At 36.5% G+C, this 24,467-nt stretch overlaps 1 protein-coding gene across 6 annotated transcripts in view; it reads left to right on the plus strand.

Moving 5' to 3' along the window:
- SLC1A7 (solute carrier family 1 member 7) overlaps positions 1 to 21,040 on the plus strand; it is a 47,012-nt gene extending 25,972 nt beyond the window's left edge. For 2 of the 6 annotated variants that reach the window (XM_039319996.1, XM_039319993.1), the window contains exons 5-11: positions 1,699 to 1,918; positions 5,926 to 6,025; positions 6,853 to 7,086; positions 9,309 to 9,503; positions 13,316 to 13,450; positions 17,170 to 17,269; positions 17,663 to 21,040. In XM_039319996.1, the coding sequence (XP_039175930.1) occupies positions 1,699 to 1,918; positions 5,926 to 6,025; positions 6,853 to 7,086; positions 9,309 to 9,503; positions 13,316 to 13,450; positions 17,170 to 17,269; positions 17,663 to 17,899 (1,221 nt within the window). In that variant the 3' untranslated portion in view covers positions 17,900 to 21,040. Of the gene's footprint in view, positions 1 to 1,698; positions 1,919 to 5,925; positions 6,026 to 6,852; positions 7,087 to 9,308; positions 9,504 to 12,054; positions 13,294 to 13,315; positions 13,451 to 17,169; positions 17,270 to 17,662 lie in introns of those variants that run through there. The other 4 variants (XM_039319997.1, XR_005553786.1, XM_039319994.1 and 1 more) reach the window with 4 other exon arrangements.
- The last annotated feature ends 3,427 nt before the right edge of the window (positions 21,041 to 24,467 follow it).

Genomic DNA, 24,467 nt, shown 5'->3' on the forward strand with positions numbered 1-24,467 from the left:
ATTATCATCATCATCATCATCATCATCATCATCATCATCATCATCAATTCATTATTACTCTTAACAGCAAATGTTACCTACTATGAGATCTAGCAGAAGGGGGAAATACCTCCAGTAAAATTCTCAACTGTTCAAAGTCCCATAAGTGAAATACGGACTTGATTTTGTTTAAAAAAATATGCAGGTTAGGTAGCTTGGAGCTTTCCAAATAGTGAGAATGACAACTTGTATAGTCACTTCTCATGATGAGAATGAAAATATAAAAATGTGGGGAATGCCAAGTTGTTTATATATTAGGCATAAACTTTGCATGCAGAATGTATAGGTGTAGTATATCAGTTGTAGTATATCCAGTTGCTGTCAGGAAGATCTCATCTACAACCCTTAAAAGCTATTCCTGAGTAGTGCATAAAGCAGATTTTCTCCAACCTGGTGTTTCTCAAAGAGAGGATGCAATTTAAGGTATCTGGAAGAATTTAGTTGGAGAAAAATGATGGTAATTAGTGTTGCCCCAACTTTCTCTCCTCTAGATATATTATCAATGCAAACCCCAATGCATTGCCAGATCTTAGTCCCATATAATGTTAATAGTAGTGATAGGAACATAAGAGTTTACTTATTATGAGCCACAAACTCTTATGTTCCTATCACTATTATTAACATTATATGGGTCTAAAATCTGGCAGCAAATAGATTTGTGTAACTTTTAAAAGCAGTTCAGAAGCCATGCATGGCAGCCTATCAGACTTCAAAAAAACCAACCTTATCTATTAATAAATTGATTCACCAATCAATGAATCATCTATTTACTCTTCCATCTTGATATAAAAGTACCCTCTGAATTGTTTGTTCTGGTGTAGAGAACAAATTGATAGACAGAGCTCACAAATCCCCCCCCCCCTTGGAAAAAGTCAGTATTTTCTTAATCTTTGCAATAATAAATGGCAAAGATTTCCAAGCCAAAATATAGGTATCTTCCAGATGGAGGACATGTAATAACTGTTAAAGCCATTAATACATAAATTCCATTTCCTCCAGCTTCTCTGAAAAGAGACATGACAGGAAAGTGACAAGAAAAGACAGGTGGGTTTCTACATAAAACATTGCCCTGTTGGGAGATACGATTTATGCAGAAGTACAAATTGGAGATGGGATTCTAACTTTGTTCCCATAAACAGAGCACAATGAAGTTTTCTGCCTATTCTGTCTCTCTTTAGACTTCATTCTCTCATAAAAATCTATTTTTGAGGTTGGAGATCCATGAAATGTTTTTGGATAAGATGTGAGGAGCGACAGTATTATTATTGTGTTGCATTCATTTACCAACTTTGAAATTTGGGTATTTAAAAATATCTAACTTTATACAAATGTTTTGAATTTTGTTGGATATAAATGTTTTTCTGCAATTGGATATAGATGTTTTTCTACAATTGCATGGGTTGGAATGTTGTTTTACAATTGTATTGTTTGCTTCATTCAAGATTTGCAAATATTAAAATAATTTTAAATTTCAAATGATAAGAGCAATGTTTCACAGTCTCGGGAACTTTAAGATGTGTGGACTTCAACTCCCAGAATTCCCCTGCTGTCTGGAGAATTCTGGAAATTGAAATCCACATATTTTAAAGTTGCCAAGAATGAGAAATACTGCAATGACTATCCCTCTGCACATAACCCAGATGATCTGTGCTCTTTCAGTATCGAACCAAAAGCATTCCAATTGTCAAAGTGAGCAAAGCACCATCTGAAAGTATTACTCGCCGAATTATAATCTACGGTGTGCAAGATGAAAATGGATCCAACATCCAGAATTTTGCTTTGGATATTACACCACCACCAGAAGTGATTTATAAGTCAGAGCCAGGCACTAGTGAAGGCATGAATGTGTTGGGAATTGTAATATTCTCTGCTACCATGGGTAAGTTTTAATAGCATGTCAGATAACGTTACTGCATGAAATGGACTAATCATGTGCTATCTAATGCCTTGCAGACAAGTTGAGCATCAACTTTATATATTATTTCAGTTATTTATGCTTACTGTATTTCATGAACTGAAGTGAAGGACATTTAGAAGATGCCCCATTGAAACAGAATACTAGAGAGAAATTAATTGCTTTTTATAGAATTCCTCATGTTTTAGCTTGGAAAGCATATTTCACAATTCTGAATATAATTTAAGGACTGTGGCTATATTTCTAGTTGTATTTAAAAAATGTTAATACTATAAGGCACCATTTTTTTTCCTTTTCCAAAGCTGGAATTTTTGTTTTCTTAAATTGTGTTTTTGCTTCTTTTACGTCTGTCTGTAATTCCTAGAGTTGTTCTGAGAAACTTAAATGAAAAGGAGCAAAGCATGTTTGTGGTTGGGGTATTATTTTCAATAGTATAGTTAACACAATGGATGAAAGTGTGCAGTACTAAACAGAAAATGTGGCTATTTGCCTTCATTTGCTGATATACAGTATCTTCAGCTAAGACTACAGGTGGTCCTTGACTTATGACTAATTGCTTAGTGACTATTTGAAGCTATAGCTAACTCAAACAAGGCGACTTACAATTCGGATTTGAAGCTCCCATGGTTGACCCCTCTGGGGTCATGTGACTGAACTTAGGGCGCTCAGAAATATGAATGCATTTATGGCCTAGTGCAGGTCGTGACTGTCTTTGATGACAGTTTTGCCTAAAACTGGCATTTCTGATTTTCAACAAAATCACACCTGTAGTGAACCATTGGCTTACTTAACAACCGTCACGTTTGGTTTATGACTGCCACATTTGCTTAACAACTGCTGCAAAAAAGATCATAAAATTGGGGCTCAGTGATCTGACTTTTACAATGCACAACTCTAATGGCTACCTCTCTGCAAACAACAAGCCATTTGGTTCTTCAATTCTTAGCCTTATTGTTTGGAGGTACCTATGAAGAACTGAAATATTTATGTAAATTGCAAAGTGTGGCAGGTTAGATAACACTCCTAACAGACATGAAAAAAAAATGGGGGACATTGTCTTGGAGTTGCCCCATTCGGTGAGTGGGTCCTGCAGAAGGGCAACAACTATGACAAAAGAAATATATAGTCTTGATAGGGAATTGCCAAGGACAGGGGTAGGCAGCCTTGGTTCTTTTATGACTTGTGGACTTCAACTCCCAGAATTCCTGAGCCAGCCATGCTGGCTCAGGAATTCTGGGAGTTGAAGTCTACGAGTCATAAAAGAGCCAAGGTTGCCTACCTCTGGCCAAGGAAGAAGTGTAAGTCAATTTGGTATAGTGGTAAGGCATCATGCTAGAAACTGGGAGACTGTGAGTTCTAGTTCTGCCTTATCCACAAAGCTGCCTGGGTGGGCCAGTCACTTTCTCTCACCCCTAGAAAGGACAAACTACTTCTTAAAAGGCTGCTGAGAAAACTGCAGGTGCCAGGAGTCAAATTGGCTTGGAGGCATGCACATTAAAAGAAATATAACATGTAGTCAGTAAATTCATCATGGTTTTCTTTCCCTGGAACTTGTTTGTCAGGGACTACTTCCATTTAATCCCATTCCACTAATTCTAAATTTTAGAGATTTTTTTAAATTTTAGAGTTCACATTAAAGGGGAGGACAGATCTCCTTGCCTTTTGTATAACCAGAGGAGGGGGGGCAAAGGGAACAACTGTGGACTTTAATTAGGCACTTCTGTAATTTAACCACTGTGAGTCTAACGTTTTTGCCAGTTTTTGAATATTGACATGAAACTGAAACATCTTTTTCCAGTCTTCTTTAAACAGAATTATATTGAATGACTCTGGGAGAATCAGTCCAGCAGTTTTTAAAATGACCTCTAGAGAGCAGCCAAATATTTGATTAGCTTAGCACCATTTATAACCAGTTTGGATTGTTTTTAGTTTGAAAGACAGGGATTTTATTCAAAATCAAGACTTAGCTAGAATGATCAAATGGGAGTGAGCCACTTCTTCTAAACAGGGACATCTCAAGGTATTTAATTATACATTAGAATATTTTGAGTGATCATGTAGCAGTTCTGTCTGCAGAGATGTCACTTTAGCCTTTTCAGCTAGTGATCCGTTGAGATTCCAGACAGCTGCTCCATTTCTATGATGTGAATCGATATATTCAATCTAATCTGTGCCTTTTAGCACTTCTAGCAAGATGCCTGAAGACAGGACAAAGATTTTCAAGGGATATTTAAAGTGAATAAATAGGCTTAGCAGAGCTTTTGTACAGTTTGTCCTCATTTAGTAACCACAATTGGGACCAATGACTCAGTTTTTAAGCAAAGCATTCCCTAAGTGAAACACCATGTGCTTATGATTTTAGTTCGATTTCTTTTGTTTTACACACCAGCAAAAGTTGTAAATGCAAGGATTGCTTGTAAATTTATTTTTTCATCACTATCGCAACTGTTAACGGTTGCTAAGCGAGGCAGTCACTAAATGACAACTGCCTGTATTTAATGAACAAAGTGGTTCAGGGTTCTTTTACATCTGTCATTTTTAAGAGGTCTAGCATTGTAGCACCACTCCATACTGTTGAAAGAACCTGTCTTCTTTTTAGATGTGGTAGCTATGAGGTGCTTTCCCCCTCCCCTTCCCCTCTAAACCTCTATTCCCTAAGAAAACATTCTTGACAGGAAGAGAGTCAAAAGGTCATGTCAGTGAAATTTAACTCATGCAGGTTTCAATGTTTTACACAGTTATTTTATAGCCCAGCAAAATTTATGTAAGAACCTTATAGGCTCATCTTAGTCCAACATTCTGTTCCTTATAGTGACCAACAAGGTTACTCTGGAATTCTGGCAAGACATAGCCCTCTTCCATCTTGTTTCCCTGAAACGAGGTGGCGCAGCAGTTAGAGTGCAGTACTGCAGGCCACTTTAGCTGACTGTGTTCAGCAGGTCAGCGGTTCAAATCTCACTGGCTCAAGGTTGACTCAGCCTTCCATCCTTCCGGGGTAGGTAAAATGAGGACCCAGATTGTTGGGGGCAATGTAAATATATATATATATACATTGCTTACTGGTGTACACCGCTTAGAGAGTGCTTGCACTTAAAGCGGTATATAAGTCTCATAAATAAATAAATAAATAAATTGTACTTGGAAGAAAACTTCCCCCAGCCCAGAGATAACTGTGGCTTTTCAAGGGCAATAACTTTGATTGGTCTCTATGAGACTAGTTTTCATTGCTAGGATCCACCTTCCACAATATACCTTTTGCCAAATTTGTCTCAAGTACCCATGAATTAGAGTGATGCAGCAAATGGTGAGGTGCCTAGTAGGCTTCGTTGTGAAGTGGTTGGTCACTGGGAGAACAGGCTGCTGGATTAGAAATCTGATCTAGCAGGGATCAATGCTCACAGTTATGACACGTAATGATGGAGCTTGTATTGTTCATAATATGTAATCCTTAGCATACCTTACTTAGAAATGTGACTCATTACCAGCCATTCAACTCATCTGGTAATTCAAATTTCAGATAAATTTCCAGCTTGCAATGGAGATCTTTTCTCAAGGCTAAGCCAAAGTGCTCTCTTTTCACCCTTGAGCAAGTAACAAATAAACTAGAATGGAATTTAATGTCTCCATTGCCAATCCCTTATTTGCCCATATCTCTGTTCTCAGTCACTAATTTCTTTCCCTAGTAACAAATATTAATTGATTTTGTACTCAAGGCTGCTCTTAAATGGTATCAGAATAGGAGTAATGTTACTTCAACACAAATATAGCCAAGCCAAGATTCATTTTAAGCCTGTCTCATTCGTGGGCAAGAGGTGAGATAAATAGATTGTGGGAATAGAGCAGGGAAAAAAAAATTTGCTAGGGCATGTTTTTATCATGGTTATGTACAAGTGAGGAAAGGCTCAAACTATATTATATAAGTTTAGATGAAAATAAACAAGAAAAAACTAAGACATTTATGTATTTTATAGGTATAATGCTGGGCAGAATGGGTACCAGTGGAGTTCCCTTGGTCAGTTTTTGCCAGTGTTTAAACGAATCAGTCATGAAGATAGTGGCTGTGACTGTATGGTAAGTAAATGTCAGAAGAAATAAATATTAACAAGTAAAAGTATGTAATCAGCAATGAAATCAGCTTACATAAACTGGGTTGATGAGTAATCTAAATAACATGTAGAAGGTTGCATGCGTTCTCCTTTTAAAATATATATTTGTAAACATTAGCTTGCAGGATGTTTTCAGGCAAAAATCAAATTCCACATGAATATTGTCTGGATATTTCTTGTACCCCACTGCATGAGATTGCAATAGGCTGTGGTTCTGTCTACACTAAGAGCAACACTCTCTGCATCCAAGAAAGAAATAGAAACTAGGGTTCCTTAGTGTAGTGTTTCAAAACTATTTCTTCCTAACCAATCTACAAGGGGTGAGTTCCTACCACAAGGACATACAGTACACACCTATAGCACTTCTGACAAAAGGGAGATTCATCTGCATGGCTGGAGAGGCCAAATTGTGTTGCAAAAGTATTTTGCAGAATAATACCTGTTTTGTCTTGCAGTGATATCTGTGGTACTTCAAGGATGCATTTATTTATTGCATTTCTATTTCTTGTTCCATTTGAGAGCTGGGGTAATGTACAGGGAATTCTCTATATTTTTATCCTTATAATAACAATTCTGTAGGGAAGATTGGGCCGAGGGAATAGACCTGGGTAGAGTCATTCAGCAACCACTTTGGTCAGATGGAGATTTGAGCCTAGGTCTCTATAATCCAGCTGCAATACTTTCACCAAAATTATTGCATTTTGCCATGTTTCCATTCGGGTTTTTTTTTCTTTCTATCTATTTTTGTATGGATATATTCTTTGCATAGGATATCTCTTTATTCTTTCTTAGGTATTTTCCATTTGGAATAGTATTTCTTATTGCTGGTAAGATTTTGGAAATGGATGATCCCTCAGCCATCGGGAAGAAACTAGGTTTTTATGCTGTCACTGTACTTTGTGGACTAGTTGTTCATGGACTTGTTATTCTGCCAATGATGTATTTCTTCATCACCAAGAAGAACCCCATTGTCTTTATCAGAGGCATTCTTCAAGCACTGCTTATTGCCTTGGCCACATCATCCAGGTACATGATGCAATGATTAAAGTTGTGAAGCAATGCTCTTTTAATTTACAAGAAAAAAAGATGCTTCTCTCAAGTCATGTTTCAATTCTAGGGATATCATGGTCACACGTATGCAATTTTCTTAGCATTAATATGGCAGTAATTTGCCACTGCATTGTTACAATGGGTTGTTTCAATTCCTGGTCTAGCCAATAGCCCTACAATTTGTTGGGGGCTACTGATCCCGGCCCAACATTACTTGTTCATGATTAGCAAAGATCAGTTAGGTGCTGCCAGTTGTTGGTGCAAATTTTTAAAAATCCATTATCATAGCAAACTTGGAATACTTTTTTTTCTGGATTTAATCCTTCCAATTTGTATCCCTTAGACAAGTGGTCCCCAACCTTTCCAGCTTGGCGGACCAGCGGGGGGGAGAGAGGGGATGATTCTGTATGAGCGGCAGCTGCGCATATGTGCACATGCGCAGCTCCATTTGTGCAAGCAGTGGGCATGCACATTCACCATTCATGCAAATGGAGCTGCCTATGCATGCACCATTCATGCAAGTGGAGTTGCGCGTGTGCTTGCCTGCCACTTGCATGACCCTGGTACCAGGCCGCAGCCCGGGGGGTTGGGGGCGCCTGCTTTAGACCTAATCCCAAAGCTCCTAAATTCTATCATTTCCACCCTATGATACTAAATTCTGTTTATACTGTATTTTTATATGGTAAAATGTGAGATAATATATAGCCTGTAATAAAGAATCCAGCTGGCCCAGAAAAAAATTGGGAGACAGATGAGTCACTGCAAAATTACTGCAGGAAAAGTAGAAAAATGCTACCAAATACTACATACCCCTAATATTCAGCAATATTCCAAAATCTCATCATTTGCTGTTTGACATTGATCTGCAAGTTAAGTACTTTCCAGATAAAATTATTTTGTATCTATTCTTATTTGGGTTTTACACTGCATGAAACAAGCTGATTTTTCAGACTTAGAAATGTAGTTGATGCCACCAAGAGACATAATTATTTTGATAGGATCTTCTACTATATAAGTGCTTAATCCTACCACACAGTATTTCAGAATGACTCACTTGACAAGTCCATTATCTAGTTCCATTTCACTGTGGGTTGCAAATCAAATTAGGTGCCTTGATGATATTTTGAGAAAAATGCATATGGAGAAAGTTGGAGAAAGCCCATCTTTTTGGCACTCTTAATGGATTAGTATGCAAATTTTGATGAGCCAAAGATACCATCGTCTATTGAACTCAATTTCAGATCCTGTATTGACATCAGAGAGAGGCCACTTATATTTTGAAAAATGGATGAGAACTAGAAACCAAAATGAAATCTTTCTTATATGCACATTTATAATTATTCCCATTCCCTCGCATTTTATTTGATACGGTGGTGGGGGGAGGGAGATCCAAAACACGTTATATACTTATACAAATATAATTTTCAGGTATTGGGACAAAGCAATAGAACAAAACAAAGAGATAGGATTAATGTTGGGAGGATAGTTCATTAGTGACAAGAACCTCTGGAAAATATAATTAGACATTTCCAACATTCTGATTGCAATAGTGGCGAATATCTGTGGTTTGGGTGTAGGATGAAGGTGAAGGTTCGTTCTCCGAGTTTGTGGGTTGGCTTCCAAACATTTCATTACTAGGCTAGGTAACAGCTTCAGCTGAGTTTAGTGGATGTCAATGTCAGTGTTCTTCTGTTTATAAGAGCTTTACCCTCACCTGAAGCCCTTATAAGCAGAAGACCACTGACACAGACATTCCCTAAATGCCACTGAAGATGTTATCTAGCCTGGTAACGAAATGTTTGGAAACCAACCCATATGCTCGGGGAACGAACCTTTGCCCTCATAATATAATTCCTTTTTTTCATAGCTTTATTATTATCAGCTAAGATACTGAATGAATCAGGACATTTATGTATTAGTTTTTGCCCAATAACACAGCGCAAATAACTTAATTTTGCCTTAAATTTACTTGTGTAAGCAATTTTCTAAACTACATTATTCTACTAACTTCTGTCAAAACCAGGGGTCTCCAACCTTGGCAACTTTAAGATTTGTGGACTTCAACTCCCAGAATTCCTCAGCCAGCAAAGCTGGCTGGGGACTTCTGAGAGTTGAAGTCCACAAGTCTTAAAGTTGCCAAGGTTGAGGACCCCTGGTCTAAATTACCCCCTCCCCCCCCTTTTTTTTCCTTTTTGCAGTTCAGCCACTTTGCCTATAACTTTCAAGTGCTTATTAGAGAATAATCATGTGGACCGGAGGGTTGCTAGGTTTGTGCTCCCAGTAGGGGCTACAATCAACATGGATGGAACAGCTCTGTATGAAGCAGTTGCAGCTATTTTCATTGCCCAAGTAAACAACTATGAACTGGATTTTGGACAGATCATCACCATAAGGTAAAATGGGAGGGGGCAGGGTCTCTGATTCATAGGCTTCTGCAGGAAAAACAATGTCCTCGACTTCGGTGTCTGATGGCAGCGTCCAGCACAGCAGATAATAAGCTAAAGTTGTATGAAATTATTTTCGGTACTAATAAAATGTATAATATATATAGTAATAGTAATAGTAATAGTAGTAAAGTTGGAAGGGACCTTGGAGGTCATCTAGTCCAACCCCCTGCTCGGGCAGGAAACCCTACACCATTTCGGACAAATGGCTGTCCAGTCTCTTCTTAAAAACTTCCAGTGTTGGAGCATTTACTGCTTCTGGAGGCAAGCTGTTCCACTGATTAATTGTTCTCACTGTCAGGAAGTTTCTCCTTAGTTCTAGGTTGCTTCTCTCCTTGATGAGTTTCCACCCGTTGCTTCTTGTCCTGCCTTCAGGTGCTTTGGAAAATAGCTTAATTAACAGTGCATCATGGTCTTATGCTTGCTGATTAAAAATATGTCAGCAGTTCCTGGAGAAAGGAAATGGCCAGTCACCAAATGCATTGAGTGCACTTTACCTGCTATGGAGATGTGCATGCTTTGGTGGTTGCTAGGCATTTCTCTGCCTGACCATGTCAGCAATGACACAGTTTGGAAGCAAATGGGCATCATGACAACATCAGAGAAAATGCAGGAAAAACATTTACAGCCATGTTCTACAAGCAACCCCCCATGCTGTCGCCAACATCACCTCTCCATTTTAATGTAGACAGCAAGCACTGACATGGAAGGCTGAAGGCAGACCTGAAAAATGTCCAGTTGGACACAGATGCTGTGTTTGGTCCTGCAAGATAGCACTCATTGACCAAAAATCAGACCCTGGTGGAAATACTCTACAGTGATGATGATGATGATGATGATAGTGTGCAGTTCCTGAAGAAAATAAATCCCTTCACTTCCATTCCACCTCACACAAAAAAGAAATAATGAAAATCTCCAACACTCATCCATTCACAAGGCGGTTATCCAACATACCTACTTGATGTGTTGTCTGCACTCTAAGGAATTAGACAGAGCTCTCTGGTTGCATTTGAAAGTAGAATCAGAAGAGTGATGCACTCTTTTCTGACTGTATGTAAAACAAATGTGAATCCCCTTTTCCTTAATCTGTAAACAGAAGTCTACAACAGTTGAATATTACTTCAGGCAATAATTCTTCCCAGTGGAAGACATTTTGTCTTGAATCTCTGCTGCATTTCCCCATCACAAATGGGAAGGCTTTTTTTATTGATCATTTGCGTACAATAGGAACCCGATACTCCAAAACTGATTCTGGAGCTTTACGAGAACTCCATATAAATGATTCTTTTCTTTTAAGTGGTGCTCCTTCCTTTAAATAAAACTTGCTTCTCCAGCTGAAGAGAAAGTTGTCAGCAAGACTGATAAGGAATTTCCTGGAAATACATTTTTGGAAGAGTTGTTCTCTCAACAGATGTCAGAGAAATTAAAGCCTCCAAGCACTGCAATTTCACTGCTTTTTAAAGATCTGTAGTTTTATTGTGGAAAACATATCCACAGCTTCTCTTCAATTGTTTAAATATTAGTGGATTGTACTAGTTTATTGAGCTGCCTACTTATTTTACCAAAGGATTTTAAGGATGCCACCTTATTCATTCCTTTGGATTTCTATCCAGATGAGGATATTGTAACATATAATTCAATCCCTTTTCCTTTTGTGCTACATCTGTTCCTTCTGAATATCTTCTATGTTTCAATTATTATAGTCCAGCTTTGAAAATCATCCCACCAAATCTCAGTTCAAACTTTGGATCTTATTTGTTTTCCTATAATGGGACCTCAAACTCATTTTGTTCATTTTTCATTCTCTGAGTATTAATATATAAATAAGGGAGGACATGAACTTTACAAATCAAATTTCTTCTTGACTTTTTATTGTACAATTTAAGAGGTGCCAAAATAATTAAAGAAGGAAACTCTATATATGTTACACAACATAGTCTTCCTTTTTTTATTACTTAGCATTTTCCAGCAATGAATCCTGGTATCATGACCAATTTTTTGAGTCAATGATGCCTATCGTTGTATTAGGCTCTGGACATTTCAGATGCTTCAGAGGTTGAACTGAGCAACTAAGGAATGTAGAATTTAAACAATCTTTTTTCTTTTCTAAATATTCTTTTAGCTTTCTCTGTTTTTGTAAATACTAAAAAAAAGAGGGGGAAGAGCAGATCCATCTGGAGAATATTTACTAGCATTATACTGCTTAGCATAAAACATTAAGCAGTTGTGATATGTACAGACTTGTCAGATTTCCATAAAGCAGTATTATCAGATCAAAACAAAACAAAACTCTTTCGCAAAATGTCTGAGTATGCAACTGCATTGTTGCTGGATCAGACATACTGTTACTTTATCCCAATCCAGCCTATTCAGCTTTATATTAATCCGTGCTTATGTAGCTATGATTTCAATTCTGCCCCATGTTGGGATTTATTGCTGGGAGCAGGGAAATTCCTGCATTAGATCAAGTGTGATGATTGCCTTGTTCTTTACTGAACAGCATATTAAAGAAGACTTGAACTACTTACGATGCACAGGTCAAATAGTTGAATACTGTACAGTCTAACAGCTTTGGTAAGTCACAATATATATTGTAGCTGGTGGCTATATCACCTTGATCACACAGAGGTTGCACTCGGGTATGACAAGAATTTAGTAAAAGATCAAGATTCAGTTCTATCTCTGCAATAGCCTTCAAAATAATAATTTCATTCATTCCAATAATTGAATTATTTCATATACAATATCTTTAAAGCCTGTTCGATCACAAAGATTTAAGAGAATTGTAATCATACTGAAGCCTGCAATCCAATCCAATGTTAAGTAACTAAAGCCCATTTATTTTAGTGGATTTAGGAGTGCTTAATTCTGCTGGATTATGGCTCATGAATATAGTTGTTTTTCCTGCCATCTACAGAGACCTATTTTTTGAACTGCCTGCTACCTCTAGAAGAGAGATACCAAATTTGACCATTTCCATAAATTTTCAGCAAACTGACAAAAAGTTGAATTTAGGCAGTCAAACTATTGTTTGGATTCACTTAAAATGGATAAATAGCAGCCAGTATGGAGAATCTTGGGACGGGAAATATATGTGGATGTATATGTGTTCATAACACCACTCCCGTCTTATAATGATCTGCATTTGAAGAGCAAGAGATAAAATTATGGTTACTATAAAATTGTAATCCATTGGTTCTATTGGAGGTGGTTTTCCTCTGTGATGCTGCATTTGGGAAAAGTTCCTGCTGATACAGAGAAAAATTCTCTCAAAAGATAAGTACTAGTTTAAGAAAGAAAGATGTGGCAGAATAAAAAACTTCTCTTCAGCTTCATGGTCCCCAAATCCCTCAGTCTATTCTACAAAACATGCATATAAACTAGTGTGATAAAATTAAAGACACATTTACTTTATCCTAATCTTACAGCGGGTGGCAGATGCCTTTAAATTTCTGCCTGTGAAATGTCAATCTTGTTGCTTTTCCTTGATTTTATTTCCCATGATCCCAAACAATGAAATAACATCCCAGGCCCGACTCTACTAGTGAGACTCTGGCTTCAAGCAATAGTTGGACTTACTCACATTGGGCAGTCCTGTGTTTTATTTACCTTGTTCAGGGATATTCTATGCAGCTGAATTCAGGGTAAAACGCATTTGATCCTGATGCCAAGTATATTAGTCCGTATTAACGATCAAGTTATCCAGATTTGGATGCTCTTCTGTGTTATATCATTATGATCTTTCTGCTTGTTTGTAAAAGCATTACGGCAACAGCTGCCAGCATAGGAGCTGCTGGAATCCCACAGGCTGGCCTTGTGACCATGGTCATTGTTTTAACATCAGTGGGGCTGCCTACAGATGACATCACTCTAATAATTGCAGTTGATTGGGCTCTGTAAGTAGCGCAAAGTTTTTCTTTTCTTTGCATTTTTCTAATGAGGTGTATAAGGATTGAGTGGGTTCAGTTTAAAGGGAACTACCACTCACTTTGATGTTGATACTGTTGTTGTTGTTGAATACATGGTCATGTCAAGGGGTAGCACAGCTCTCTCAGGGTTTTACTTTCTGTTTGTCTCAGTTTTTTATCTGCAATAAATGAAAATATAAGAATGATCCTTCCAGATTCAACCCTAAAGTTATCTTGTTCAGAGTACAGATAATTCTTGACTTGCAATTTGGTCGCTTAGTGACTGTTCAAAGCTCCAAAGACGCTCCCCAAAGATATTTGCAACCCAGTTCTGAAATTTTGATGGACAGTCTCCCCATGCATAGTCACATGACTGCCTTACAGATGCTTGGCAACTGGTCCACATTTTCAGCCATTTGCTGCATCCTGCGGTCGTATGGCCACAATTTATGATGGTTTTGTTCAAAACTGGCATTTATTTCAAATTTTTAGCAAATAGTGAGGAATGGATTAGCAACCATGGATTCGCAGAATGACCATGGTATCTAACAACTGCTGCAAAAAAGATCATAAAATCAGGGTTGGTCAAATGATAACCCTTTCCGATTCTCACAAGTTATGATTATAATGGACAGGTGAATATAGGGCATGCAAACCTTCCAGTTATTTATTATTTATTTGTTTATTTATTAAGAAAATTTTATGGCCACCCAATTCACCCATAATGAATCTGGGTCCAAAGTACTTTATCAGTCCAAAGTACTTTATTCCAAAATATTTTAAGCTTAACAAGGTGAACTTATGTATATTTAAAATGACAATTTTGGAGCTGAGGTCAGAGAACAAGTTTCTTTCCCATAATCAGTGATGAAATTGAAGTTGAAAAGAGGTTGTATATTTTATACCCTTTTAATTGAGGAGTATCCTGACTGTCCTTTGGAAGGACAGATACTGAAGCTGAAACTCAAATACTTTGGCACCAAATGAGAAAATAGAGTCTTTGGCAAAGAACCTAATGTTTGGAAAGATGGAAGGCAAAAGGAGAAGGGATGGCAGAAAATGAGATGATTATATAGTGTCATCAACGTAATCAACATGAATTTGGGCAAACTCAAGGAGACAGTAGAGGCGGTGGGGATGGAGTGCTATGGTCCACAGGGTCGCGAAGAATTGGACCTGACTTAGCAACTGAACAACAAAATTGGGGTGTGATGTTGAGATCCATACATCTGTAATGCTTTTATTTAATTTTGCATGCTTATCTTTTATCTTTTAATTGCATGAAGCTTCCCAGACTTCTTTTGAAGTTGAGTGATCTAGAAATTTAACAAACAAATAAATATTACAAAAGACAACAACCACATTGCTTTACATATAACTGAATACATGTGGAATATTGCTGGGGACCTCTGTGCCCCGAAGATCTCTTTATTTTTAATTCTCTGGGTGGACATAGTAGACTGTGATCCAGAAGGATTGCCAATGAATTATTTGCTAGTTTTGAGAGTCATGAGTCTGTATTTTTGATGCAAAAGACTAGTACAAATATCCCTCTAAAATCCCCAACATTAAGAAATTCCTAAAACAACAAGAAAAAAACAACTACCAGGAGAAATTCAAAATAAATTCTCAGGGAACCAAAGGATACAATATAAAAACAGAAGCATCCTTTATATGGGAAGCAAACTTATGAGAGATTGCAAAGCAGATTTTAGATAGATAGACAGATAACCGTCATTGTCATTTTTTTTACTGTGGGCACAATGGCACACATTAAAAATGAAATTTAGTTGCTTGCTCTCAAAGTATACACATACATAAACATACTATATACAACATATGTATAGACCTACATATAAGCAACATATAAATACTAATCCATCTTGAATACATAACAGAAGGAGGAAGCTTTAGAGTTTGCAAGGTTAATACTATATGGAACAGAACTGTGACTGAATCTGGATATTCTGCTTGGGATACCATGGAGCCTCCTCCCAGAAGGTAACAAGGAAAACAGGTTGTGAAGTGGATGTGTAGCATCCCAGATGATCCTGCGGACCCTGTTCAAGCAACGCTTATGTGCTATTTTAGCAAAGCATTCATGGGAATGGAGGGCACAAAATGTGAAAATAAACAGACTCATATGTTTATTTGCATCTACATAAGTGGCAAATAAAAGTCTTTTGTTTCAATTCAGTTTTATGCTAAAGAAACCAAACTCTGAACATTGCTGATTTTGGACCATGCTACTCTTTTCTAAGCCAAACATCTGGATGTTCTGAATTTTAGTTTTATGACCCACATCACTATAATAACCATTGTGATTGACTTCTCAGATGGGCTCATTGTACTGAAAAAAAATAAAGAAATCATATGATGCATTTCAGGTTTAATGTACCTCTGCCAAATGAACATGAGTCAATGACTAAAAGTAACTCCGGCTAATACACTAACCTTTTCCTCTAAGTTTAAATTCCTTAAATCAATTTAAAGCTGTACGTGGCAAAACTTTTTTTCAGCATTAGTCTGTGAAAATCACAAGTCAGAATAAAATTATTTTTTTCTTACAATGCAGATAGTTTTTCTTTAAAACTATCTCCATTTATTTTAAAAGTTACCAAGAGCTGACAAAACAGCAAATGCGGACACTGGAGAGAGATTAATCTAAAATGCAGTATCAGACATTCTGTTCTCTATTTGTCTTCTGACAATTTATTCCTCAGTTTTCCTACATTCTTCTATATATCCCTCAGCTATAAATGTCCAGATCTTATTGTTTTTCCAGTTGAAATCCAAATGTTTTCTAGTTTCCATTTGAACTGGCTTAACATCTCACTTGCTTGTGTCTTTAGCTTATTTTGTTTTCTTTTCTTTTTTTTTTAAAAAAAATATCCTGTGTGGTCTAGTCTACCTCCTTGTTCTTCTGTTTTCTTCTAAAAGCATATTCCAGTTTTATTTAACACTTGGTTTAAGATTGTTTGCTGCTTTATTCTTAAAATATTTATAATTTCTTTCTTTCTTTCTTTCTTTCTTTCTTTCTTTCTTTCTTTCTTTCTTTCTTTCTTTCTTTCTTCCTTTCTCTTTAAAATTGTTGCACCAGACACCCTACTTTATAATTAATTCCAGATCAATTATCTTAGGGATTCCTGGTGCCAATTATCTGACAATACTGGAAACTAGAAGCACAATGCTGGTTGGGTTTGAGGATTCTGTTTAGGGAAATGTAGCTATTGATCACAAAAAAATTTCTTTGCTCAATTGTTTCTTGTTTTGAATCATACCTAGGAAAGCAAACAGAGGGCAATATAACATCCATGAAATTTTTTCTTTCTCCAGTTGTTGTTTTGCTTAGATTTGTAAAAATGGGAAAATCAAATGGGAAATTTATGAAACAGATTAGGAAAATGTTCATGGAGTGTTTTTGATTTGATTTGGCATCATGCTTTCATACTATAAAATTAATCCATGGAATTTCAGTATTGGAGCAATTTGATTTGATGTAGAGTGATGGTCTACACATTTAAATTAATTGGATACTTTTATTCCTATACTATGTTGGTATAGTGCTATGTTATCTGTTGAGTAAAATAACATCAGCTTGTATGCAGGTACTGTTACTTTCTGTACAAATAACTGTGTAGGTTGATGAACATTTACACAACAAGGAAAAAGAAATGTTGTTTTAATGCCTTCATTTTGTTTGACAGAGACAGATTTCGGACAATGATCAATGTCCTGGGTGATGCTCTTGCTGCTGGAATAATGGCACATATTTGCAGAAAAGAATTCACCACAGACAGATCTGAGGTAGGAGAAAACTGATGTGATACTTTGAGGACTCACTTTACCAAACAAAAATAATTAGGTCTCTCTTTTAAAGACATTCTATGTAATAGTGTGTTCTACCTATGATTTTGTTGGAACAATGTGGCTCATTTGGTTAGGATGATGGTTTGGAGGTTAGCAAGCCCTCATTTGAGATATGAATGCTGCCGTAAGGTGAGTGAGTTCCCGTCCTTTGCTCCAGCTCCTGCCGGGCACATGAAAGAAGCCCCCAACTGAGCATTCCCCCAATGGTGATGTCATCAGCTAATCCTTGGTACTTTCAACATGAGTGTATGCTAAAATGAAACATGTATAGAAAAGTGTTCTAGAATAATGAAGAGTATTTATAGTATGAACCCCTTGTTCTATTCATAGGTGCCTTTGATTGGAGAAACAAAACCCATTAGTATCCACAAAATTATTGCTTATCAGAAGAATGGCTGTGTGAAGTCCATGAATAAAATGCATGGACCCGAACCAGTCAAAACAACACTGCATCACTTACCTATTCAAGTGGAACAAGAAGAGAATCACTCAGAACATTACACGGAGAAATCCAACAATGAAGACCACTGTACTATTGAAATTAATGAATTGGAAACAAATGTGTAATGGACAGTTACTCCTAAAAGTATCTGAAAACAAAAGAATATCCTGTAAATGAAGTTGGGACATGGCCTGCTTCTTCAATAGCAAGGCATGCAATGACTGTTATTCCTGAATTGAGGTTATAAGATAGTTGTGGACACCTGTGAAAAAAAGAAGGCTTCATGGAAGATGGGTTCCATTGGTTGGTTGGGTTAGTAGAAAGGAATTAATCACTGGATAAATTTTGTTTACTTTGGGCAAATAGATATGGCGATGTTTCTAAGAAGAAACCTTCTGATCCATTGAAATGATTTCTACTAAATCACCCTGACTCAGTTTTTCCAATCAAAATGAATATACCACAATTTCATTAATGTTCTACCTTTAGGTTAAAAATGTATTACTAACTAATGGATTAAGGATAAACTGTGGATGGGATCAAGTCCTGGTTACCGAGCCTGAGTTATGTGAATAAAGCATTGTTATTAATCTGCTGGTTTGGATACACTGTAATCATAAGCAGTGGTTAGTTTAAAATGGAAATGGGTCTGCTTTCCTAAAGTTGCCTAGATGAAAGTGGAGAGAACAGTGCATGTATTCAGGGGCCTTGAGAGGTCATTAAACTACCGTTTGGTGTTACATGCGACCTGGATTAAAATTGTTTAACAAATCATTCTTGTTTGCAGCTTCATTCTGCTCTATTCAATGTTCTGAGTGAATACTGTAGCAGCTTTCTGATTGAAGTCCAAAGAAATGGTTTTAATTTATAACACCCTCTATGGCTTGACACCTCAGTAATTTTGGGACTGCCTCCTTCAACCTATCTGTCTGAGAGAAACTGTTAATACTGTTAGTACTGCTCCCCAACACCACTTTGGGAAGGAAGGGGAACTGAGGCCCAGATGGGTTGTTTCTCTATGATGGCCTCTGTTATATAGAATGGCCTTCCGGAAGACAACATTGGCTCCATCAATAAAAGCCTTCTAGAAGCTAGTTAAAAACTGGAAGCTAGTTAAAACTGGGGGTGTTGGGATGAATTGTGATAGCACTGGGGCTGTTACATAATTCTAAATGTAACTTAAATTTAATTTTAAGTTACTGTGAAAGTTTTAGTGTTGCATTTTACAGTTGTTATAAATCCTCCAAGAGTTTCTTGATGTGGCACTATATAAATTTAAGGAATGAATGAATAGACTAATATGATCTTTATATCTACAACACATGGATTTCAAATAGTCAATTTCTAATAGTAGTATAGATGGACTTTTGACTGTGATGGTAGCAACTATATAATGATCAGGTATAGAAATTCCATTGTACATTAAAGATTCTCAGAGCCCTTTCATTTTTACTTTGTATTATTTGGAGAGATAAATGGCAATTAATACTGTTTGTTACATATTATTTTCTAAGGTTTACAATGTATATATTATAACATTATATTTTTGAATGAAGAAATATTGTGTTTTGTTTAATGAGGTGATAGAGAAGGGAGTCTTATTTTTAAGATCCCTAAAAATAAACCATTAAGCCCCATTCTAAACATTCCCTATCATATTTGTCTCCCAAATTCCAGATACTTCCTTCCTTTTTGCTTCTCCTTATTTTTCTTCCACCACTAACTTGATAAAATCTACAGTGACTGAATCAGTGTTTTTCAACTGTGGCAACTTTAAGATGTACAAGTATGGGATTCTTGCTGGGGAATTCTGGGAGTTGAAGTCCACACATCTTAAAATTGCCACGGTTGAAAAAAAAAACTGGTCTAATTATAAAAAAAAAACAAACCCAAAATAACTGGTGCTAAAAAAAAAGGGTACACAATGTTCTGTAATTTATATAGTTTCAATGTACGTTAGTTTGGGCCCAAATCCCTTGTGGTCTGAGTGTTTACATAAAAATAAGTTAGAATATAGCACATGCAAATGTGGCACACGTTCATTGTAATGATATATTCAGATTAATAATGTTCTTATGATTGTCTGTAAATGCTCCCACACATACACACATGCTATGTAAGGCATCTTGGATGAGTTTCTTCAGAGCCAGTTCAAATGTCCAACTCTGCAGTCTTATGCTTTTAATTTGGCAATGGCTTCTATTTGGAGCAGTTTAAAGCAAGTGTGAGACAAGAGCCAGAGCTATGGCTTTTGAATTGCTGCACCACTCTTATAGCCCATTAGACGGAAAAGGGCTAGAGGGAAATAGTGCTTTTTTGGCTTTAATACTTGGACAGAGGTTTGAATTTTTGAAGTTTCAATTTTTCCTGAAAAAGAGTAATGTTGAAGACTCTCAGTTATAAAGCTCATCTACTGAAAGTGAACCAAATATTGTCATTTATGAGACAAAAATATTGGGCTAACAAAATAGAGGAATATGGTATTTATCACCGGTGCTGTGTGCAAGGGGAAATAAAATAGCATGCAATCAGTTTAGCTTTTGGCAGCCATGGCTTATTTCCCCTTAGAATGAAGTATATCTGCCAATTTTTTAAGTTGTTATTTATCTTTTTTTTAAGTATGCCTTTCCTTCGGCAGAAGTGTCCAAAGCACTTTTTTTTCTCTTTCACCTTTGGGCACTCTAGTTGCAATATAGCTCTATGGAGACATCAGCATTGGCCTTCACCAGGTTGGCAATGACCACGGGGCAGAGATTCTGGGCTGTATATCTCCCATAAGGCAAACTTGTAAAGAAATTGTCATTTAGTGTTCTGTTCAAGGAAATCTGGCTCCTTCTGCAGCTGGAAACAATTCTCTTTTTCAGTGCCTGTCCTGGAAGAAGGCTTTTTGAGAAGTTTTTAGCTTACAAGTCCTTGCATGAACTCTTTCACTCTCTCTTCTTCAGTGCTCTATCTTTTATGTTTTAAACTTTATTTCCACTGGTCCTTCATTATTCTTGCAAATATCTCACCCCTGCCTTATTCCTTATTGGAGAGAAAAAGAAGTTTTATATTTGTCTAGTTGTTGAGGAAGAGAGCTGAGACCATTTGAGAAGAAAAATGTTTATGAACTAACCCTAAAATTGTTTTTTTAAAAAATGGCAATTTGCTTGTTCTCTTTCTTTTACTCTCCCTTTCTCTCTTGTATCCTTTGCATCATAAAATACCTTCTAGTGATTCCAAATGAACCATGTATATTAAAATTGCTTCCATAAAAATGTTTTTAATAAACAAGTCATTGTAAAAAAAAGATTGTCTGCGTACTATTATACTAAACCTATTTCTTTTTTTTAAAAAAAATCACACTTATTTAACAAATTTCTATTCTACCATAAAAGGTGAAATCTTTGAATCAACCTGCCTCCTGGTGAATTAATGAACACATCCATGTAGTTTTCTTGGCAAAAATATGGGAGGATTATATTTTGTAGGGCTTATCTTTTGAGAAGATTTTCTCTTCACAAAGTATAACGCTCTTTTAATAGATATTTTGTGGATTCAGAATTCAAATCTGCATCTGAGTGTGAACATTTTCACAAATTTAATGTTAAATGCTTTTGACATTTCCCCTTCAAAATTTTAATTTTGAGTGCACTTCTCAACTGCTTTGTTGGAAATAAAGTCTGGTAAGCTGACAAATACAGGAACACTTTCTACATTTGTGTCATATGCAAGATGGCACTAAACATGAGAAAATGCTTTCCAATTACAACCATTACATTCCAATAGCAATAGCCAAATATTGAATACCTCTGCATATTGCCAATCATGTGAAGTCAAATATTACATAGCAAGTTAGTTTTCTGAAAGTAGGACTATGCAGACTGAAGATTCATGTATCTTAATGGCTGAAAAATCTTAGAAACATCAAGCTTGGGTTTTGCGAAACCAAACAGTAGAATTAAATTCTCCAACTACATGCTGAACGTAACATTCCTCCATCTGAATTCCACACTAGCCTTTGTCTTGCTAATCCCATGCAAAATTAGGGTGTGGACAGTGAAGAACTGGAGTTCTTAGGCTTCTCAAACACTGACTAGCATCAAAGAATTGCATTCTCCCTAGGACAGAGCAAAGCAGATGTTATTTATTTGTTACATTTCTGACCTGCCCAACACACTCAGAGAAGAATTCTAGGCAGTGCACAATAAAATGTCAAAATATAAAAACAGCATATGAAATTAAAATGTTAAAATTAAAAAATTGAAATTTTTGTTTTAGAGGAAGGCAACAATAATTAAACCCTGTTAAAAATAATTTAAAAAGTGAAGGGAGGGCTCTTAGGGCATCAACCAGCTGTACCAGCTGCAGGCTTCTTTCAGCTCCCCACAGGAGAAATTATTGTTATGTAGGTGGGGATTGGAATTGTTCTTGTGCTCTCTCATTTGTCAAGTAGCTTAACCCCTAGCTTTAAGCCCTGACATCTGATTGTCCTTCCCCAATGAAAAATACTGTGTTTGATGTTATCCACTGAATCGTATCTGACCCTTGGTAATTCTGTAGATCAGGTCTTTCCACATCTTCCAATCTTGCACTTCTTCTTCTTTGGAAAAAGAAGAAGTGTATTGAATTGCAATGGATATTTGTGATTCCTTGTTCAACACCTCAAAGTGTAGCCAACATATCTATTTTGCTTGCTGGAAACCAAGAAACTAGCTTAGTAGACCATGTGTTCTACTTTCTTCACTGTCCATTCTCCTTATGACTACAGAATTAAAGGCATTTGGAATATCATTCACTAGAGCAAGCAGGTACTACTGACATCATACCTTGTTTGACTTTTTTATTTACTTGGCTATTCATGGAAGATAAAGCTGAGCTAGGTTGATCCAAATAAGTAGAGTTTATCTTATACTCCTGTGTTCTCCCTTAGAATCAGAAAAAATGAGACAATTTCTGCTCATAGAAAATGGAAAAATAGAGAACTTTACTCAAACTAGACTTCCAATGGAGCACATGCAATTTCTCCATCTGGTTTTCCCCCCAACAAAAACCATATTCCTAGAAGACTTCTTTTAATCCATTTGTAAAATATAGATTTTTTTTAACTAATGATAGCAGAGCGGTAATTATATGTGCCGTTCCTAGTTTTATATAGGAGGCAATGTAAGAATAACATCACTGAACTCCCCAATAACAACAAATATAGGAATACTAAATTATGCATTTTGCATCTTAAATGTCTAGTTTCAGGTGTTGATGCTCTTTAGATTGTTTCACAGCATATAGTCCTAATGGAGGAGAAAGAAGATTGACACAAATGCCTGGTTATTTTAGATAATATTTTGATTTGGATAAAGCTGACTAAACAGAGACAAATTATCTTATTCAATTGTAATATTTGTTTGCAATTGGGTTTCTTTGTCCCCACATACTTAAATTTCCAAGAAACACCTGGGTGAAATCTTATTACTGGATGTAATTTTAGTGTGTGATGCATGCTACATTGTAGATACAAATCTGACAAAGGGAATTAATTACAACTTTTAAATTACACATTAGACATAAAGCAGGTCTCTGAAAAATACTGCTTTGGCAGTATTATTTTACAAATCACCCCAGATTTCAAGAGAAAAGTTTGCTGCTGGAAAATATCAAACTATTCCCACAAATTATTGTAAAGTACAGTAAATGATTAAAAGATGTCATTTCCCCATAACAGAAGCTCTTACTTTTGTAAAATCTGTCTAAAACTTTCTCTCCCAGTTCTTGTCCTTGGTGGAATAACAGCTGGATTTGTATTGTGCAATAATGCAATTGTTTGGAGAATATGGGCAGGATGTAAGTCTCAAGGTTTCTTGGCAAGTTTGGTTGGCATAGATATTTATCAGGTGTTTTCCCTACTGATTTACAGTTAGAAACTGGATTGCAACTGCTCCACTTCTGCCAAGTTCTTTGCTAGGCCTCAGCAAAAGCAGAGATATTCCCCTAATAAGGGGAGTGCATAGTTAAAAGTTGTTTACAAATGAGAGGAACTTAATAAAAGCTATTTTTAAAAAACCTCTATGGAACTATATATAGGAACTTCAAGTGTTTTACAGCATGAACTTTCCCTCAATGAGGGAAATAGGTGGTTAAGAACTTTGATATATAAATAAAAGGAAACTGCCAAAACTGGGTTAGCCAGAGAACTATTTTTAGATGGCTCCAGTGAGTCAGTGGGTAGGAAAGAACGATCCAACAGAATTGACAAAACATGGCTGATAGAATGATCAGGAGGCCTGCTTTATAGTAAGGGAAGAGAAGGACTTAAACATAATATATTTCCTCCCATAGTAAGTTAAGATTTTAGACCAAGTTTCCTACCCTATTTTAAAGAACTATATTAGGCTTAATACTGTGAGTGCAGAAAGCAGGATTCTGAAATGGCAAGCCACTCCGGAGCGGCTGGCGAAAAATTTAGAAAAATATGGGCCTTCTTCTTAATGAAGACATTACATTTCTTTTTCTTTGTGGTTAAGAGTAAGTGGTTATTCTAATTGCTACAGTTTTGCAGCATGAACTCACATTTGAAAATCTCAACATTTTCTATGGATAGTACAAAGCAACTGCTCCCCAGTTGGTCTTCTTCCTGAGATTTTGTAATTCCAAGGAAAAGAAATTAAGAAATGCAATTAGGTTTAGAATAAGGAACCATGACTTATGTTACATGGA

The sequence above is a fragment of the Crotalus tigris genome, unplaced genomic scaffold (assembly GCF_016545835.1).
Source record: "Crotalus tigris isolate CLP2741 ecotype Arizona unplaced genomic scaffold, ASM1654583v1 scf7180000023617.9722795, whole genome shotgun sequence".
NCBI lineage: Eukaryota > Metazoa > Chordata > Lepidosauria > Squamata > Viperidae > Crotalus > Crotalus tigris.